This window comes from Mustela lutreola, chromosome 11 (genome assembly GCF_030435805.1).
Source record: "Mustela lutreola isolate mMusLut2 chromosome 11, mMusLut2.pri, whole genome shotgun sequence".
In the NCBI taxonomy this organism is placed as follows: domain Eukaryota; kingdom Metazoa; phylum Chordata; class Mammalia; order Carnivora; family Mustelidae; genus Mustela; species Mustela lutreola.
The window spans coordinates 39,723,102-39,736,105 of NC_081300.1; the positions used below are offsets into that span (position 1 = coordinate 39,723,102).

The following is a 13,004-nucleotide window of genomic DNA, read 5'->3' on the forward strand; positions in this document are numbered from 1 at the left end:
CCCGAGAATTCATGAAGCAAGGCTCTGGGGACAGCAGAGAGCCAGCTCTCCCTGCTGCCCCCTGAATCCATGTCGTGTCATTGACCCTGTTCTAACCAGCAGGTGCCAGGAGTGTCTCTGCAAACACCCAAACTACCCATAACCAGAAATGATCAACCAGTAGCCGAGGTCATGCATAATCTGGGATAGACAGTAACACCTGCCCCCAAACAATGCCAGCACTCGCTTAGGACCAGGGCGGAGGTTTATTCCTGAGAACCCAGGTACCCCCAACCGCACCGTGCTGTCAGACATGCCACATTGGAGAAGAAGGAAGGACTCTAGCCTGCCAGCCATGCTGTATTCTGTAATATCCCCATTTAGAATAGTAGTTATTCGGAGGGGGGTTGACATTTCCCAGTTTAGAAATACCGTCATTGTCATTTTCACACTCCTACTATGGCAAGTGTGGTGGTGGTAGAGTTGAGGTTGGTCATATGCGCCAGGTCTGCTGGTGCATTTTTTTCTCAAGATTGACACTAATAGGAGGACACACACAAAATTAACATCCAGCCCAAGTGACTTAACAAAAACAATGCCCACATAAAAATATAAAAGGCATTCTTACATATTTTAAAATAAAAGTAGCTTTTTGTTGTATTTTTTGTGTGTGTGACATCTGTTAACCTCTGCCTAGCATTCTTTTTTTTTTTTTTTTAAAGATTTTATTTATTTGATAGAGAGAAATCACAAGTAGACGGAGAGGCAGACAGAGAGAGAGAGGGGAAGCAGGCTCCCCGCTGAGCAGAGAGCCCGATGCGGGACTCGACCCCAGGACCCTGAGATCATGACCTGAGCCGAAGGCAGCGGCTTAACCCACTGAGCCACCCAGGCGCCCCACTGCCTAGCATTCTGTGGGACATATTTGCACCCGAGTTGATGAGTCCCCGAACTCTGTTGTCCACAGGGTATCAGTAACAACAATGCCAGTGCCTACCATTTTCACTGGCAGGCTCAGTGGCTATACATGGGAAGTAAGTAAATACAAAGAGTGTGAGCTGGATTCAGAAGCAGTGACATGTACTGGTGGCCCTGTGCAGTGGTCCCAGACCGAGCATGTAATGTTTGGGACTGGGCCTGGGGAAGTGGCATTTAGGAAGACAGGCAGGAAGAAGCACAGCAGAGAGGACCGGACAAGGACAGGTGTGGACAGGTGACGCTGTCTGCCGCTTTGGATGGACCTGCGTGTTCATACAGAGGAGTGGTGGGAAAAATAACCAGAAGGATGGAGTAAGGTGTAGTAATTTCTGTGGCTACCAGAGAGAGCTAGAAAGACTGCAAAAGGCTTCAGTGGAAAGCAGGAGAGGCTGAACTTTATCTAGCCATCAGAGGGTGTCACCGGAGATGGGAAGTAACGTGATGAAAGCCACATACTGAGACTTTTAGAAGGAATCCGCTGAAAATGTAGCACTTGAAAGTGAAATTGAATATGAGGGACCTGGAAATAGGGTGATTGGCCTTCCAGTCTTGTAAATTGCCTTTTATTGTCAGATAAAATTCCTCTCGAATAGAACTACACTCCTCTGGGCGATTCATGTCCCATGTGGAATCCAATCAAGAAGCAAAGTAGAACAATTACTGTAACGGGCGTAGGAGGTAGGAGGGAAGATGGTGCAGTGAACCCTCACTGTTTGTAACTTCTGGATCCCAAAACGCATGAAATACATGTATTTCACCAAAGCATATAGTTTTTCCCATAAACTGCATATGACTTCATTTGAAAATCTGCAGCAACAAGCTGAACGTAACAAGTTGAGGGGCTGGCTCAGTGGGTAGAGCGTGCAAGCTTGGTCTCGGGATTGGGAGTTCGAACCCCACGTTGGATGTAGGGATGACTTAAAACAAAATCTTTTCAATAGAAAGAAAGGAAATAACTAGATGAAAGTAACACACAGAAAGCAGGTAGTCAGCTGTGCTCAGCCCCACTCAGTCCTAACGCACCCACTTGGAAGAGCCAAAGCCGGCCCTTTTGTGCCTCGACAAAATAACACCTGAATTCTTGTTATGAACCAGGTCCTTTTTAATTTTTTTAAATAAGATTTTATTTATTTATTTGAGTGAGACAGCGAGAGAGGGAACACGAGCTGGGGGAGTGGGAGAGGGAGAAGAAGCAGGCTTTCTGCTGAGCAGGGAGTCCAATGTGGGTCTCGACCCCAGGGCCCTGGGATCATGACCCAAGTCAAAGGCAGACGCTCAACGACTGAGCCACCCAGGCTCCCCGAACCAGGTCCTTTTAAAGTCATTTTATTTTTGTTTTCAACTACCTTTTCTTTCAGATGGTTTTCAAATCAGTCTAATTCTTTGCCGCTGAGCTCGCAATGACACCCGAACAGCCCTCTCCTCACAGTGGAAGAGAACCTTTCTCTGGCCTTCTGTGAGCATCTCTTCACTGACTGCTCCCCATCTCCTAAGAGCAGGAACCACACACACACACACACACACACACACATACACACACACACACACACACACACACACTCTCTTCCTCCTTTCTTGAGTCCTGTGACGACCCCAAACACTTCCTGTATCTCCACTACGTCTCCTAAGAGCAGGAACCACACACACACACACACACACACACACACACTTCCTCCTTTCGAGAGTCCTGTGACGACCCCAAACACTTTCTGTATCTCCACTACAGTCTGGAGTTGAGCTATACACACTCAGCCACAGCTCAACTTCCTGGGCCCTGGGCCCTACAAGTGCTGCTTTTCACTACTTCCTCTCTGCTCCTCCTCTCACTGGGGAAACCTGTTGGAAGGCTCTTCGGGACTCCCAGTTACAGAAGTAGGTGGCAGAACCAGCTCAAAACAACCTTGACTGAGTGCCTGGGGTTAGTTTTAAGAATAGGAAGAGGGGACTTCCTATAGGTCAAATTCAAGTATAGGCGGCTGCTTTTCTGTGTTCTATGAGCTAAGTCAGCCACTTAAAATGCATCTTGTCATGGATATCTCAGCATATCATAATTGACATCTAGATAAGTGAGCCCTAATGAAACATCACAGTCCATGACTACTTCCAGAACTTGGAAATTTCTAAATCAAATGCAGCATTAACCATATTTCCCCCATGCTCTTTTCTAACCCAGTATTGAAAAGGGACTGTTTATTTTAAAAACTGAAAAGTTATAAGACAGGCTCCTTGTGTTTTCCCTGATTCCTATTACCGTACGCATAAACAGAATCAGGCACATGTATAATAAAGCAACACCCACCCTGTAGATACTCCCTAAGAAAGAAAAAAAATGTAGCTGGCTCCTGTACGAATCGCTAACAAGACGGAAGCTGACTCACTATCTCAGTTACTTATTTTGTAACCGGTATATACTCCTGAAAGCCAGCCAGTGGGGTGATCCGGCCAGCCCTTCTCAGTGTCCTAGCTGGTTCTCACCTCCTTAAGAAAAGGAGACCCTCCAGTGGTGCGGGAGTCCCCCCCCCCCCCGCCCAGCTGAGTGATCCTCTTTCTCTCCTGCTTATCCAAACCCAGGTCTTCCCAGATTTTCCTTCTGTAGTCATCCACTATCTCCTTTTAGAAAACTTAAAAGGGAAAAGTCTGCAGGTACTGGAGAGAGAATCTGCTGCTCAGAATTACTTTGTTTCAGGCTAAAGAGCTTTTCCAGAAAACGATCACCCGTGGGTCCCAGTCACCGGGGCTGTGGGTTCTCTGGGTGGGAGCAGTGATCCTCTGCGCTAGGCAGAAGTGCAACAGATGAGACTTTTTTTTTTTTTAACAAAGTTGATTTTATTTTATTTTATTTTATTTTATTTATTATTATTTTTTTAGATTTTATTTATTTATTTGACAGAGAGAGACCACAAGCAGGCAGAGAGGCAGGCAGAGAGAGAGAGAAAGAGAGGGAAGCAGGCTCCCTGCCAAGCAGAGAGCCCGATGCGGGACTCGATCCCAGGACCCTGAGATCATGACCTGAGCCGAAGGCAGCGGCTTAACCCACTGAGCCACCCAAGCACCCCAGATGAGACTTTTTAAATTGCTTCCATTTCACTTAGAATTGAGGTTTGCGTGGTCATGTGACTTTTTGTAACATCTGTTTTTTTTTTTTTTTCTGGCAAACTACTCAGGTCTGGGAAGCCAGTTAGAGGCCCAGTGTGCCATGTAGGTGGTAGAGGATACAAAGTCACATGCACGTATTTTATTTGGTTTTAAGCAAACCCAGTACCAAAGCTAATGGAAGCTTTTTGTTTCATTGTCCTGATTACCCCAGAGCTGCTGGGACAGAGACATAAAGAAATTGAAGGCAAAGGTGAAAACATTGTTGGGAACACGACCTAAAATCAGGCAAGGACCTTTCTGACGAAGTCAGAATTGGCTGTTTTTACCTGTGTGGCTTAGGGTGGACTAGCAGAACCAGGTATAAACTGCCCCCTGCTGCCTGACACAGAGAAGTGCATTTAAAAATGTCCGCCTTTTTAAAAGGAATCCTCCTATTCTCAAATGCCTCTGTGAACGGAAAAGAAACGGGATAACTTACAGCCTGCAGACTCACACAAGCCATAGACATCACAGGTCACCTAATGCTCTCCAAGGTGAAGCTGAAGGGAGTTAAAGGCAGCTCTTGTGAAAAGTGCCAGGTCCCGGGGCTTGGAAGTCTGCCTCAGTACCCCATCTGCAGCCTTGTTCCAGCAGCATCTATGGTACCCGGGAGCTTGTTAGAAATGCAGGTTCCCAGGGCCCCGCCCTCGGTCTTCCAACTGAGACTCTGCCCATCGACAAGAACCCCGGTGATTCATATGCACCCTTAGGAGTGAGAAGCCCTGAGCATAATAACTTCAGAAGGAGCTTCCCCCGTGGAAAAGAGCCTCTAGCCCCAAAGGATCACACTGAATTCAGTTTGAACAGGGGATAAACACAACCCGGTCGATGAGTTTGATCCTCTGTGAAGGTCACGATTGCCTTATGTCCTTCTTTTCTTAACGCATCCCTTTTACACAGCTCACCCATCACTAGCCTTTTAACTCGCGGTAGTTCACGTTATTGGCCGTGGTTCAGCAGCCGCTGGTGTTTGCCAAGCAGTCCCCTTAAAAATCGGTCTGTCCCAGGGGTGTCTGGGTGGCTCAGTGGGTTAAAGTCTCTGCCTTGAGTTCAGGTCATGATCCCAGAGTCCTGGGATCGAGCCCCGAATCGGGCTTTCTGCTCAGCAGGGAGCCTGCTTTCCCCACCTCTCTCTCTGCTGCCTCTCTGCCTACTTGTGATCTCTGTCTGTCAAGTAAATAAATAAAATCTTTAAAAAAAAAAAAATCCGTCTGTCCCAGCAAGTTCACGACAGGCGTAGCTCTGATCTCGGGCAGCATCTGTGTCTGTCGTCGTCCTCCTGTGCTGCGGTCTTCTCTCTCCCTCCGTACACCTGCTGCTACTGTTGTTTAAGAGTAGCAACTTGACCCGTTGTCAGTCTGTTGCTAACCCAGAGTGTTCTTTTCTGCGCCAGGTCAGGGAAGAGTGCCGGCTCCTGAACGCCCCTCCTGTTCCGCCCCGAAGCGCAAAGCCTTTGTCCACAAGCCCCTCCGTCCCTCCTCGCACAGCCAAGCCAGCGCGGCAGCAGACTCGCTCTCCCAGCCCCACCTTGTCCTACTATTCTTCAGGGCTGCACGACATGTAAGTCTTCACGCAGGGACGTGTCTTCTTGTCAGCCAGCTCACCGGGTCTTGAGAACAGTGTCAAGGTAGCCGCAGCCTAGGCAGGAGGAGGTGGGAGAGGAAATGTCCTTTGAATGCAGAGGAACTTCACTGAAAAAGCACGATGGGGCCCCTGTTGGTTTCAGGTTAGAATGGAAGAGCCAGGGTCCTAGGAAGAAAAGAAACCACAGTATATGTGAGAAACTCCGTGATAAAGGCCAACTAGATTCTCTTTAAAGCAAGCCGCGGGGTGCCACCAGCTCCCTCAGACCAGCATCTTGTTCTTTCCACTCCCACTTCTGCACGAGCAGACAGACAGCACCTTCAGCGGGGACCTGCAGTAGAAAGGGTCCTGTTGGCTCTGCTCTGCCTTTCCACCCAGTATGGGAGTCCCTTCTTGACCGCGGCGGTCTGATAGCCATTCGCTTCTGTCTGGGTCCTTCCAGAGCTGTGAGCTCCTTCTTTTGCACCGCAGTTCATTCCGTGGTTGGCAAACGCCCGTGATGTTTTGGTAATCTTTCCCTATACCCAGTTGAATCTATCTCCACGTAACTTGCAACTGTTTCTTACATCTAGAAAAAAATAAATAAATAAATAGATCCTCCCTGCTTCTCTTTGTCAGCCCATGAATGATTTGAAGTCGGCTAAGATGTAAGTCTTCTCTTCTCCAAAGAGATCGCCTCAGTTCTGCCAGCTGTTTGGTCTGGCATCGCTGCCCGGTTGGTCCCCCATCAGCCTGGTCACCCCACCTCTGAGCACAGCCTGGCTTCCCTGACACTCTTACAATGTGGCACCCAAGCTGAATGCACCATTCCATATATGGTCTTCACCATTTAAAATAGCTCTCTTTTGCATTATTTTTTGTTGTTGTTCTCTGGACGTTTAAATCCTGATGCTAGTTTGACTCAGTTGAATGGAAGCCAAGGCAAGCATTGTGTTTGATGCATTTCTTCTCACTTCCGACTTTGGGATAGAAATAGAGTCCTCGGTGCTGGTGCTGTGTTCTTGCCCCCTGGCACAGGGAGGCATGAGGCCCCCCTTTGTAGCTCTGATGCCACCCTGACCCACTGGAGGCATTACTCATCATTTACATGACCTGTTGGGGTCATATGGGGGTAAGCCTCAACACGGCTTAAGAATTTTTCTCATCGTAAAGATCCAGGCACCCTACTCACCGTGATTTTCTTGTTAGTTTAAAAAAAAAAATTATTTATTTGTCACTTCTACTATATCCTTTTAAATCATTATAATTCACAAATCTGTGTAATTATTGGTATATTTTGGTAACTTACAGACTTTTTTTTTTTAAAACCCGGTGAAGTTAGCAGGTGCTTGATCGAATTCATGATAAGTAATACTGTATTTTCCTTCCTAGCTGTCCTTTTCTGTTCAGAAGTGACATCTGGGGGATCAGGGTCGGCTCGATATTTGGCTTTTCCTTTTGACTCACCTCCCTTTCTGTGTTTGCTCTTAAGCAGCGTTCCTAAAAGCGACACAAGTCCTCCCGAAAGCGCTCCTGTGTCCTGCTACCCCTGTAACCGTGTGAAAACGGAGTCCGTGGACCTCAAGTCCCCGATGGGAAGTCCCTCTGCTGACACGCTCTCCTCCAGGCTCTCGTGGCCCAACCATTACTCGGGAGCGGCAGAGAGCCAGACCAGGAGTGACTTCCTGCTGGGTCCCAGCAGGAGCTACAGTTACCCCAGACAGAAGACGCCAGGCACACCAAAGAGAAACTGCCCAGCACCCTTTGATTTGGACGGCCTTGAGCTCTCGGCCAGTCCGCCCGGCTCCATCACTTCAGAATTCAGCGGCAGCATCTCCGCCTGTCCCAAGTCAGCCAGCTACTCTGTGGAGAGCACAGATGAGAAAATTCTGGCTGCTGACATGACCAAGCAGAGTATTTCATGCCCTGCCTTACCCCCCAGGGCTCCCAAACCCGTGGAAGAGAAAACCGCCTCGGACACTTCTCCTTTGCCTCTGAAAATTGATGGTGCTGAGGAAGACCCCAAGTCTGGGTCACCGGACCTCTCTGAGGACCAGTACTTTGTTAAAAAGGGCATGCAGGACATCTTCTCCGTTGCCTACCCTTTCGCATCTCCGCTCCACCTCCAGCTAGCCCCCAGGTCCTGTGGCGATGGCTCCCCATGGCAGCCGCCTGCGGACCTGTCGGGACTCTCCATAGAAGAAGTGGCCAAGTCGTTACGGTTTATTGGTTTGTCTGAAGATGTCATATCATTCTTCGTTACTGAGAAGATCGATGGGAATTTGCTCGTTCAGCTGACCGAAGAAATCCTCTCCGAGGATTTCAAATTGAGCAAACTGCAGGTGAAGAAAATAATGCAATTCATTAATGGCTGGAGGCCCAAAATATAGCCAAATAACCCCAGCTAGCATTGAACAAAACGAACAAATATGTGTGCTAGAAGGGGTGGGCTGGAACACAATTCCATGTTTTTTTGCACTAGAAACCTTCTCTGTAAATAGGGATAAGAGAAACTCTTACTATGCAGATTACGTTTTTGAATGGTGAACAGGCTATTTTGTACATCAATAAAAATGCTGTACAGAACACTTAGAGGTGTGCCTTGTACATCACTCAACACTCAACAGCTGCTAAAAGACAAAAGGCATGTGCAGAGAAGTAATTCTCACCCAAGGAGGTTTATGTGAGAAGGTATGATATTTATTACAAAATAGCCAAAGCTGAAAACTGTAAGAATCAAAACAAACAAACAAAACTTAAAAAAACAAAAAACAAAAAACACTTTTTGAACAACAGTTCTCTCCTTTGGGGAAATCGACTTTAGACAATTAACTGTCCTGTGCTCTGTCGTTTGGATTGCTCAGTGCTAATCGTTTTACTCTTGTGCCTGAAAATGTTAGTGATATGAAATGACACTTTACTGTTTGTTATATGCTTGGTGGGGATCTTTTCATCAAGAGACATTTTCCAAAAGTCATGTGTTGATAGAGGATATATGAAATAATACAAATCATGACCACAATAATTTATCTATAACTACTGCTGATTTTATTGAGCAGTGGGGAAAAAAAAAACCCTGATATTTTAGATAACATCTGTTCACTTTCAAAAATTTGGGTTTGGGGCTGTTAACTAAGTTGACTATTTTAGGAAGAGTGGACAGAATGATTCCAAAGATCCTCAGAACCCTTCCCCTCAAAGCTCAGTCTGACTCCGCTTCATCATGGAAAGCCTGGAAGAACTCAGTAGAGGGGTCTGTATTAAAGAATTAAATTTGATTGTAAGCCCAAGGGCGGTGGTTTGCTTATAATAATACTTGCATGCCGATGTCTGGGAAAATGATAGTTTCTTGTCAGGGGGTAATTCATCTCCGGTTTGAGGGTCATCTTTTTTCCTGGTGTCTAACAGTGAAAGGTCTGAAGAGTGTTTCTCAGAGCGTGTTAGGTATCCAATGCTTGGCTTCAGGAGAGCTCAGAAATCAGACTTATTAGGACCTTCATCTTTTGAGTAAATTTTTATAAAGTATCAGTAAGTACACTTGATTTGTTCATAAAACTCTTCTTCCATCTCTTCCAAAGAAAACACATTATTACCATAATTTTATTCCAAGAATTCCAGGACATGATTCTGACAGTTCTTGCCAAATGTGATTGAATAGTCCAAAATATAATGGCCTCATCATCCTTGTTGACTTTTTGGAGGAATGTAAATCTTAGAAAAGTTCTAGTTCTCCGAGCCAGTCGCCAGCACTAGCCCTGCCTGCCCCCCAGCCTGATTCTGGACGTGCAGACATCTGTGACTGACGTCAGCCAACCGGGGGCCACTAGGACTTGCAGGATTGGCTTCTAGCTTCTTCCCCACTCTTCCTGCTCACCAAAATAAATGCACAAGGGGAAAGACAAGACCCATGGTAACAGAACACGCAGGATGCAATATGCCTTTATTTCTTGACATTAATGATGCTCTCAGTTCTGATTTAGAATTGAGGTGAACTAACACCTCTTTTCATTTTACATCCTTGATCTTTTTTTAAGCATTCCTTCCTTCTCTTAACATATCTCCCAAAATGTAAACACTCTAGGTAAAATGTATCCCATAAAGAGAAACTGAAGTGCCCCTTCAGAAGTAGCCAAAAAATCTAGATGGAAGTTTCCGGTCCTGCGCTCCCGTGACATGAGACCTGCCCTCAGTGACTTTCATGGTTAAGAAACATCCTTCTGTGTGAACAGCCATTTCTCTAGCAATGTTAACCTATCAGCACTTTCTTTTAAAATAAAAACAGGTTGCAGTTGAAATGTTGCACTCCCCACCCCACCCCCAGCAAATTTTTGCTGAATCTGCTTTTAAGCACCTGACCCTTGGACACAATTCTCGAATTCAGGTGCGGGGAACACAGTGGGTTTGGGTTTACTCTGAAGGCTGCCCCCCATGAACAGTTGACTCTTTGTGTGTTTCTCTTTCTTTCTTTTTTTTTTTTTTTTTTTGTTTCTTCTTTGCAAAAACTCGACACAAATAGTTTCTGGTTTTCGTCCGGGCATGTTTATATCAAGTTTGTATTGGTGGCAACGCAGACACTACTTGGGGGCAGGCTCTAGGGGGCAGGCGCTAGGCCCTTTGGGTCATGTATTCAGATTTGTTGAGCACCTTTTATTGCCAGGCACTGTGCTGGTATGACTCGACAATGCTGGGGGCTGGGGGGAAGCCCTCTTGGAGCTCATAATGTTTATATTTAAAATCACAGTTGCTGAGACTGCATATGTGTGAGTAAGAGAGACGCGAAATGGAGAGTTAAGTGTGTTCTGTCTTTAAAGAATCCACAGATGGAAGAAATGGCAGCCTCTGTGAAAGGGGTAAAAAAAATCAACACCATGTGATCGTGAAAACTTGGACTATGTTGGAGGCAGAAAGTATCTCGGACTCCCACTGGCTAATGTTCTCTTTTGCTGATTGGGAATGTTTAACTGTGGTAACTATCTTCTGGCATCTCTAAAGGCACAGATAGACGTAGTTGCCATTCCTGAGCTGAACACCTGTCTGTAGAGGACCTTGGCACCCTGACTAGACACGGCACACGTAGGCAGAGAGAGTTGCGGCAAGAGCCGCAGCGTGGGGGTCAGCAGGAAACGGCCTTTCCCTTCAGAGAGCTGCAGTTTCGCAGGGAGAAACGATGTTATAACGATCCCCAGAAGCAGAATTTTTTGTAACCAACCAGGTCAAGACTGAGCATTTTCTGGCAGGTTCCCTGCAGTCAGTGTGGTGACCGTGGGGCTTGGGGGAAAGTGTGTCTAAACAGGACCCTTCTTGTGCTTTCATGGCCCCCATCAGAAGAGAAAATCAGCAGTAAGCCAAACCAAGCAGCTTAAGTGTAGGATATGAACCTGACTCACGCTGGAAGGGAGAACTCATACACTCCCAGACCGGTTCTTTCTCAAAACCTTGTAAACGCCGGCACGTTCTCCTTGAAGTTGAGCTGCTCAACTTTATGAACTGTGAAATTTACATTTATACTCTTTCAACCCACATGTACCATTCAAGTTTATGAAGCTGCCCATTCGACTAAATTGCCGTGTTTATTCTTGTCTCATGTAGAAATAAAACAATCTTACGGGAAACTGTTATGACAATCCATTCCAACTGTTTTCAGACACAGGCATAAACACCCTCTGCTCACATTCCAGAACCACCTGCCCACTATCCGTACAACTCCTTGAGAAGTTCAGGGATTGGATGTGGACGGAGAGAGGGTCCTTCATTTTCCAAACACTTTGTGTAACAAGTCACTACTCATCCTGTCTAAAGACCATAAAATTAACATTGTGAATAACCAACTGCAAAACAAAACAGTTCTCCAAAGTACCTCGTGAACCATTTAGAGGAAATTTCAACATCAGTCCCCCGGAAAAGTTAAATTTGCTGTTGGACACACAAGACTTTCAGAAACTATGACCCTTCTGTCAATGCCCACTCTTTATCTAGTAAATAAAGGCAATGGGCTCCTAGGGCAAGAAGAGGAAAATGCCCAGAGTGCAAATGATGGAAAGTAAGATTTTTTATGCTGTGGGGTTGTCATGTTGTGGAATTCTCCTGGCCCCTTCTTGTCCAGTCCCACTGCAGTTTAGTCTTTAAAACTTGGTGTTTTAAAATGTATCTCGTTGTGAAAACCAGAAACAAGGGGTAAACGTGATTTCAGTTAAAACTGTGTACAAATATCTTATGTAATTTTGCTGCTCTGTCTCATTTTTAGGCTATGAATTTTGTAATGAGCTTATCAGATTACAAATTTCCTTTGTTTACAATCTCATGTAGTCGGGCTCAGATCGTTTCTTAGCTATCAGCCTCTTGTCCCATTTTCGTATTAAGTTCCATTTAAAATGCTGTTTAAGCTAAGCCTGAAACTTCAACTCAATTAATTAAAAATTAGGAGAGTGTTCCTTGATTGAAATGGAAAGGGTATATTCTTTTCGAAGAATTTTGTAACTGTCTTTAATAGGTACTTTGCTTGGAAAACCGCGGGGGAGTTAATGGTTGTATTACTTTCCAGAGCATTATCTAATGGGCCCAATGTGTACCTCAAGAGAAACATAGTATGTTATGTCTAAAAAAAATTCATTGTTGATTTAAATGGTTCCAAAATGTCTATAAATAAAGAAAATTTAAAAGTTGCTCCTCTTGCTGTTCCTCAGTGAGTCGGACCTAGTGCATAGTTTTCTAGAACTTTCTTCCCCATCCTCATGAAGGAGATGAGAAGGCATCTGAAAGGAATTTTAATGCCACAAGCCCATTCCACACTAAGAGATAGAAGACAATGGCTATCGTACAAAGAAGAAGCTGGGAACCAGGTCACCTGACGGCATTCAAAGAAAACCCAGTACCTGTGTGGTCAGGAGTTAGAACAAAAGACAAATACAGGTGAGCTTTAAGAAAAAAGAAAAGAAAAATCCATGTTTGTGTGGGAAAGAAACAAAACACACTCCTCACTTTTGGGTTTATATATTGTTGAATTTATGTAATTACAGGCCCTGTAAGTGGTGAGAGAGATGGTGGTGGGCACTAGAGAAAGTCATGAGTCTTCATCTTGCTGCAACATCCACCAGTGAGTTTTACAAAGAAGCTGTCAAATGGCAAGTGGGGGTTGCTTACGAGAGCTTCCATTTTACTCGAAATAGCATGAAATAGCTTCAGACCATTTTATGGAGAGACTTTGGGGGAGGGTCAAAAGAGCTTAGAGGACAGAAAGAACCCATGTCCTCAGCCTCCAACAGGAACCATCCCCCCACAACAGCTTCACAATCGTGCAGTTTTCCTGACTTCTTTTACTAGACAGAGCATTCTCAACCCATCTATTCAAG

The 13,004-nt window shown here is 45.5% G+C and overlaps 1 protein-coding gene across 2 annotated transcripts in view; it reads left to right on the plus strand.

The window, feature by feature from the left end:
- The window catches only part of GAREM1 (GRB2 associated regulator of MAPK1 subtype 1), a 205,831-nt gene extending 193,514 nt beyond the window's left edge, over window positions 1-12,317 (plus strand). Inside the window, exons 5-6 of one of the 2 annotated variants that reach the window (XM_059138910.1) lie at window positions 5,486-5,652; window positions 7,148-12,317. In XM_059138910.1, coding sequence (XP_058994893.1) covers window positions 5,486-5,652; window positions 7,148-8,045 — 1,065 coding nt within the window. In that variant the 3' untranslated portion in view covers window positions 8,046-12,317. The remainder of the gene's footprint in view (window positions 1-5,485; window positions 5,653-7,147) is intronic. The other variant, XM_059138911.1, reaches the window with a different exon arrangement.
- The last annotated feature ends 687 nt before the right edge of the window (window positions 12,318-13,004 follow it).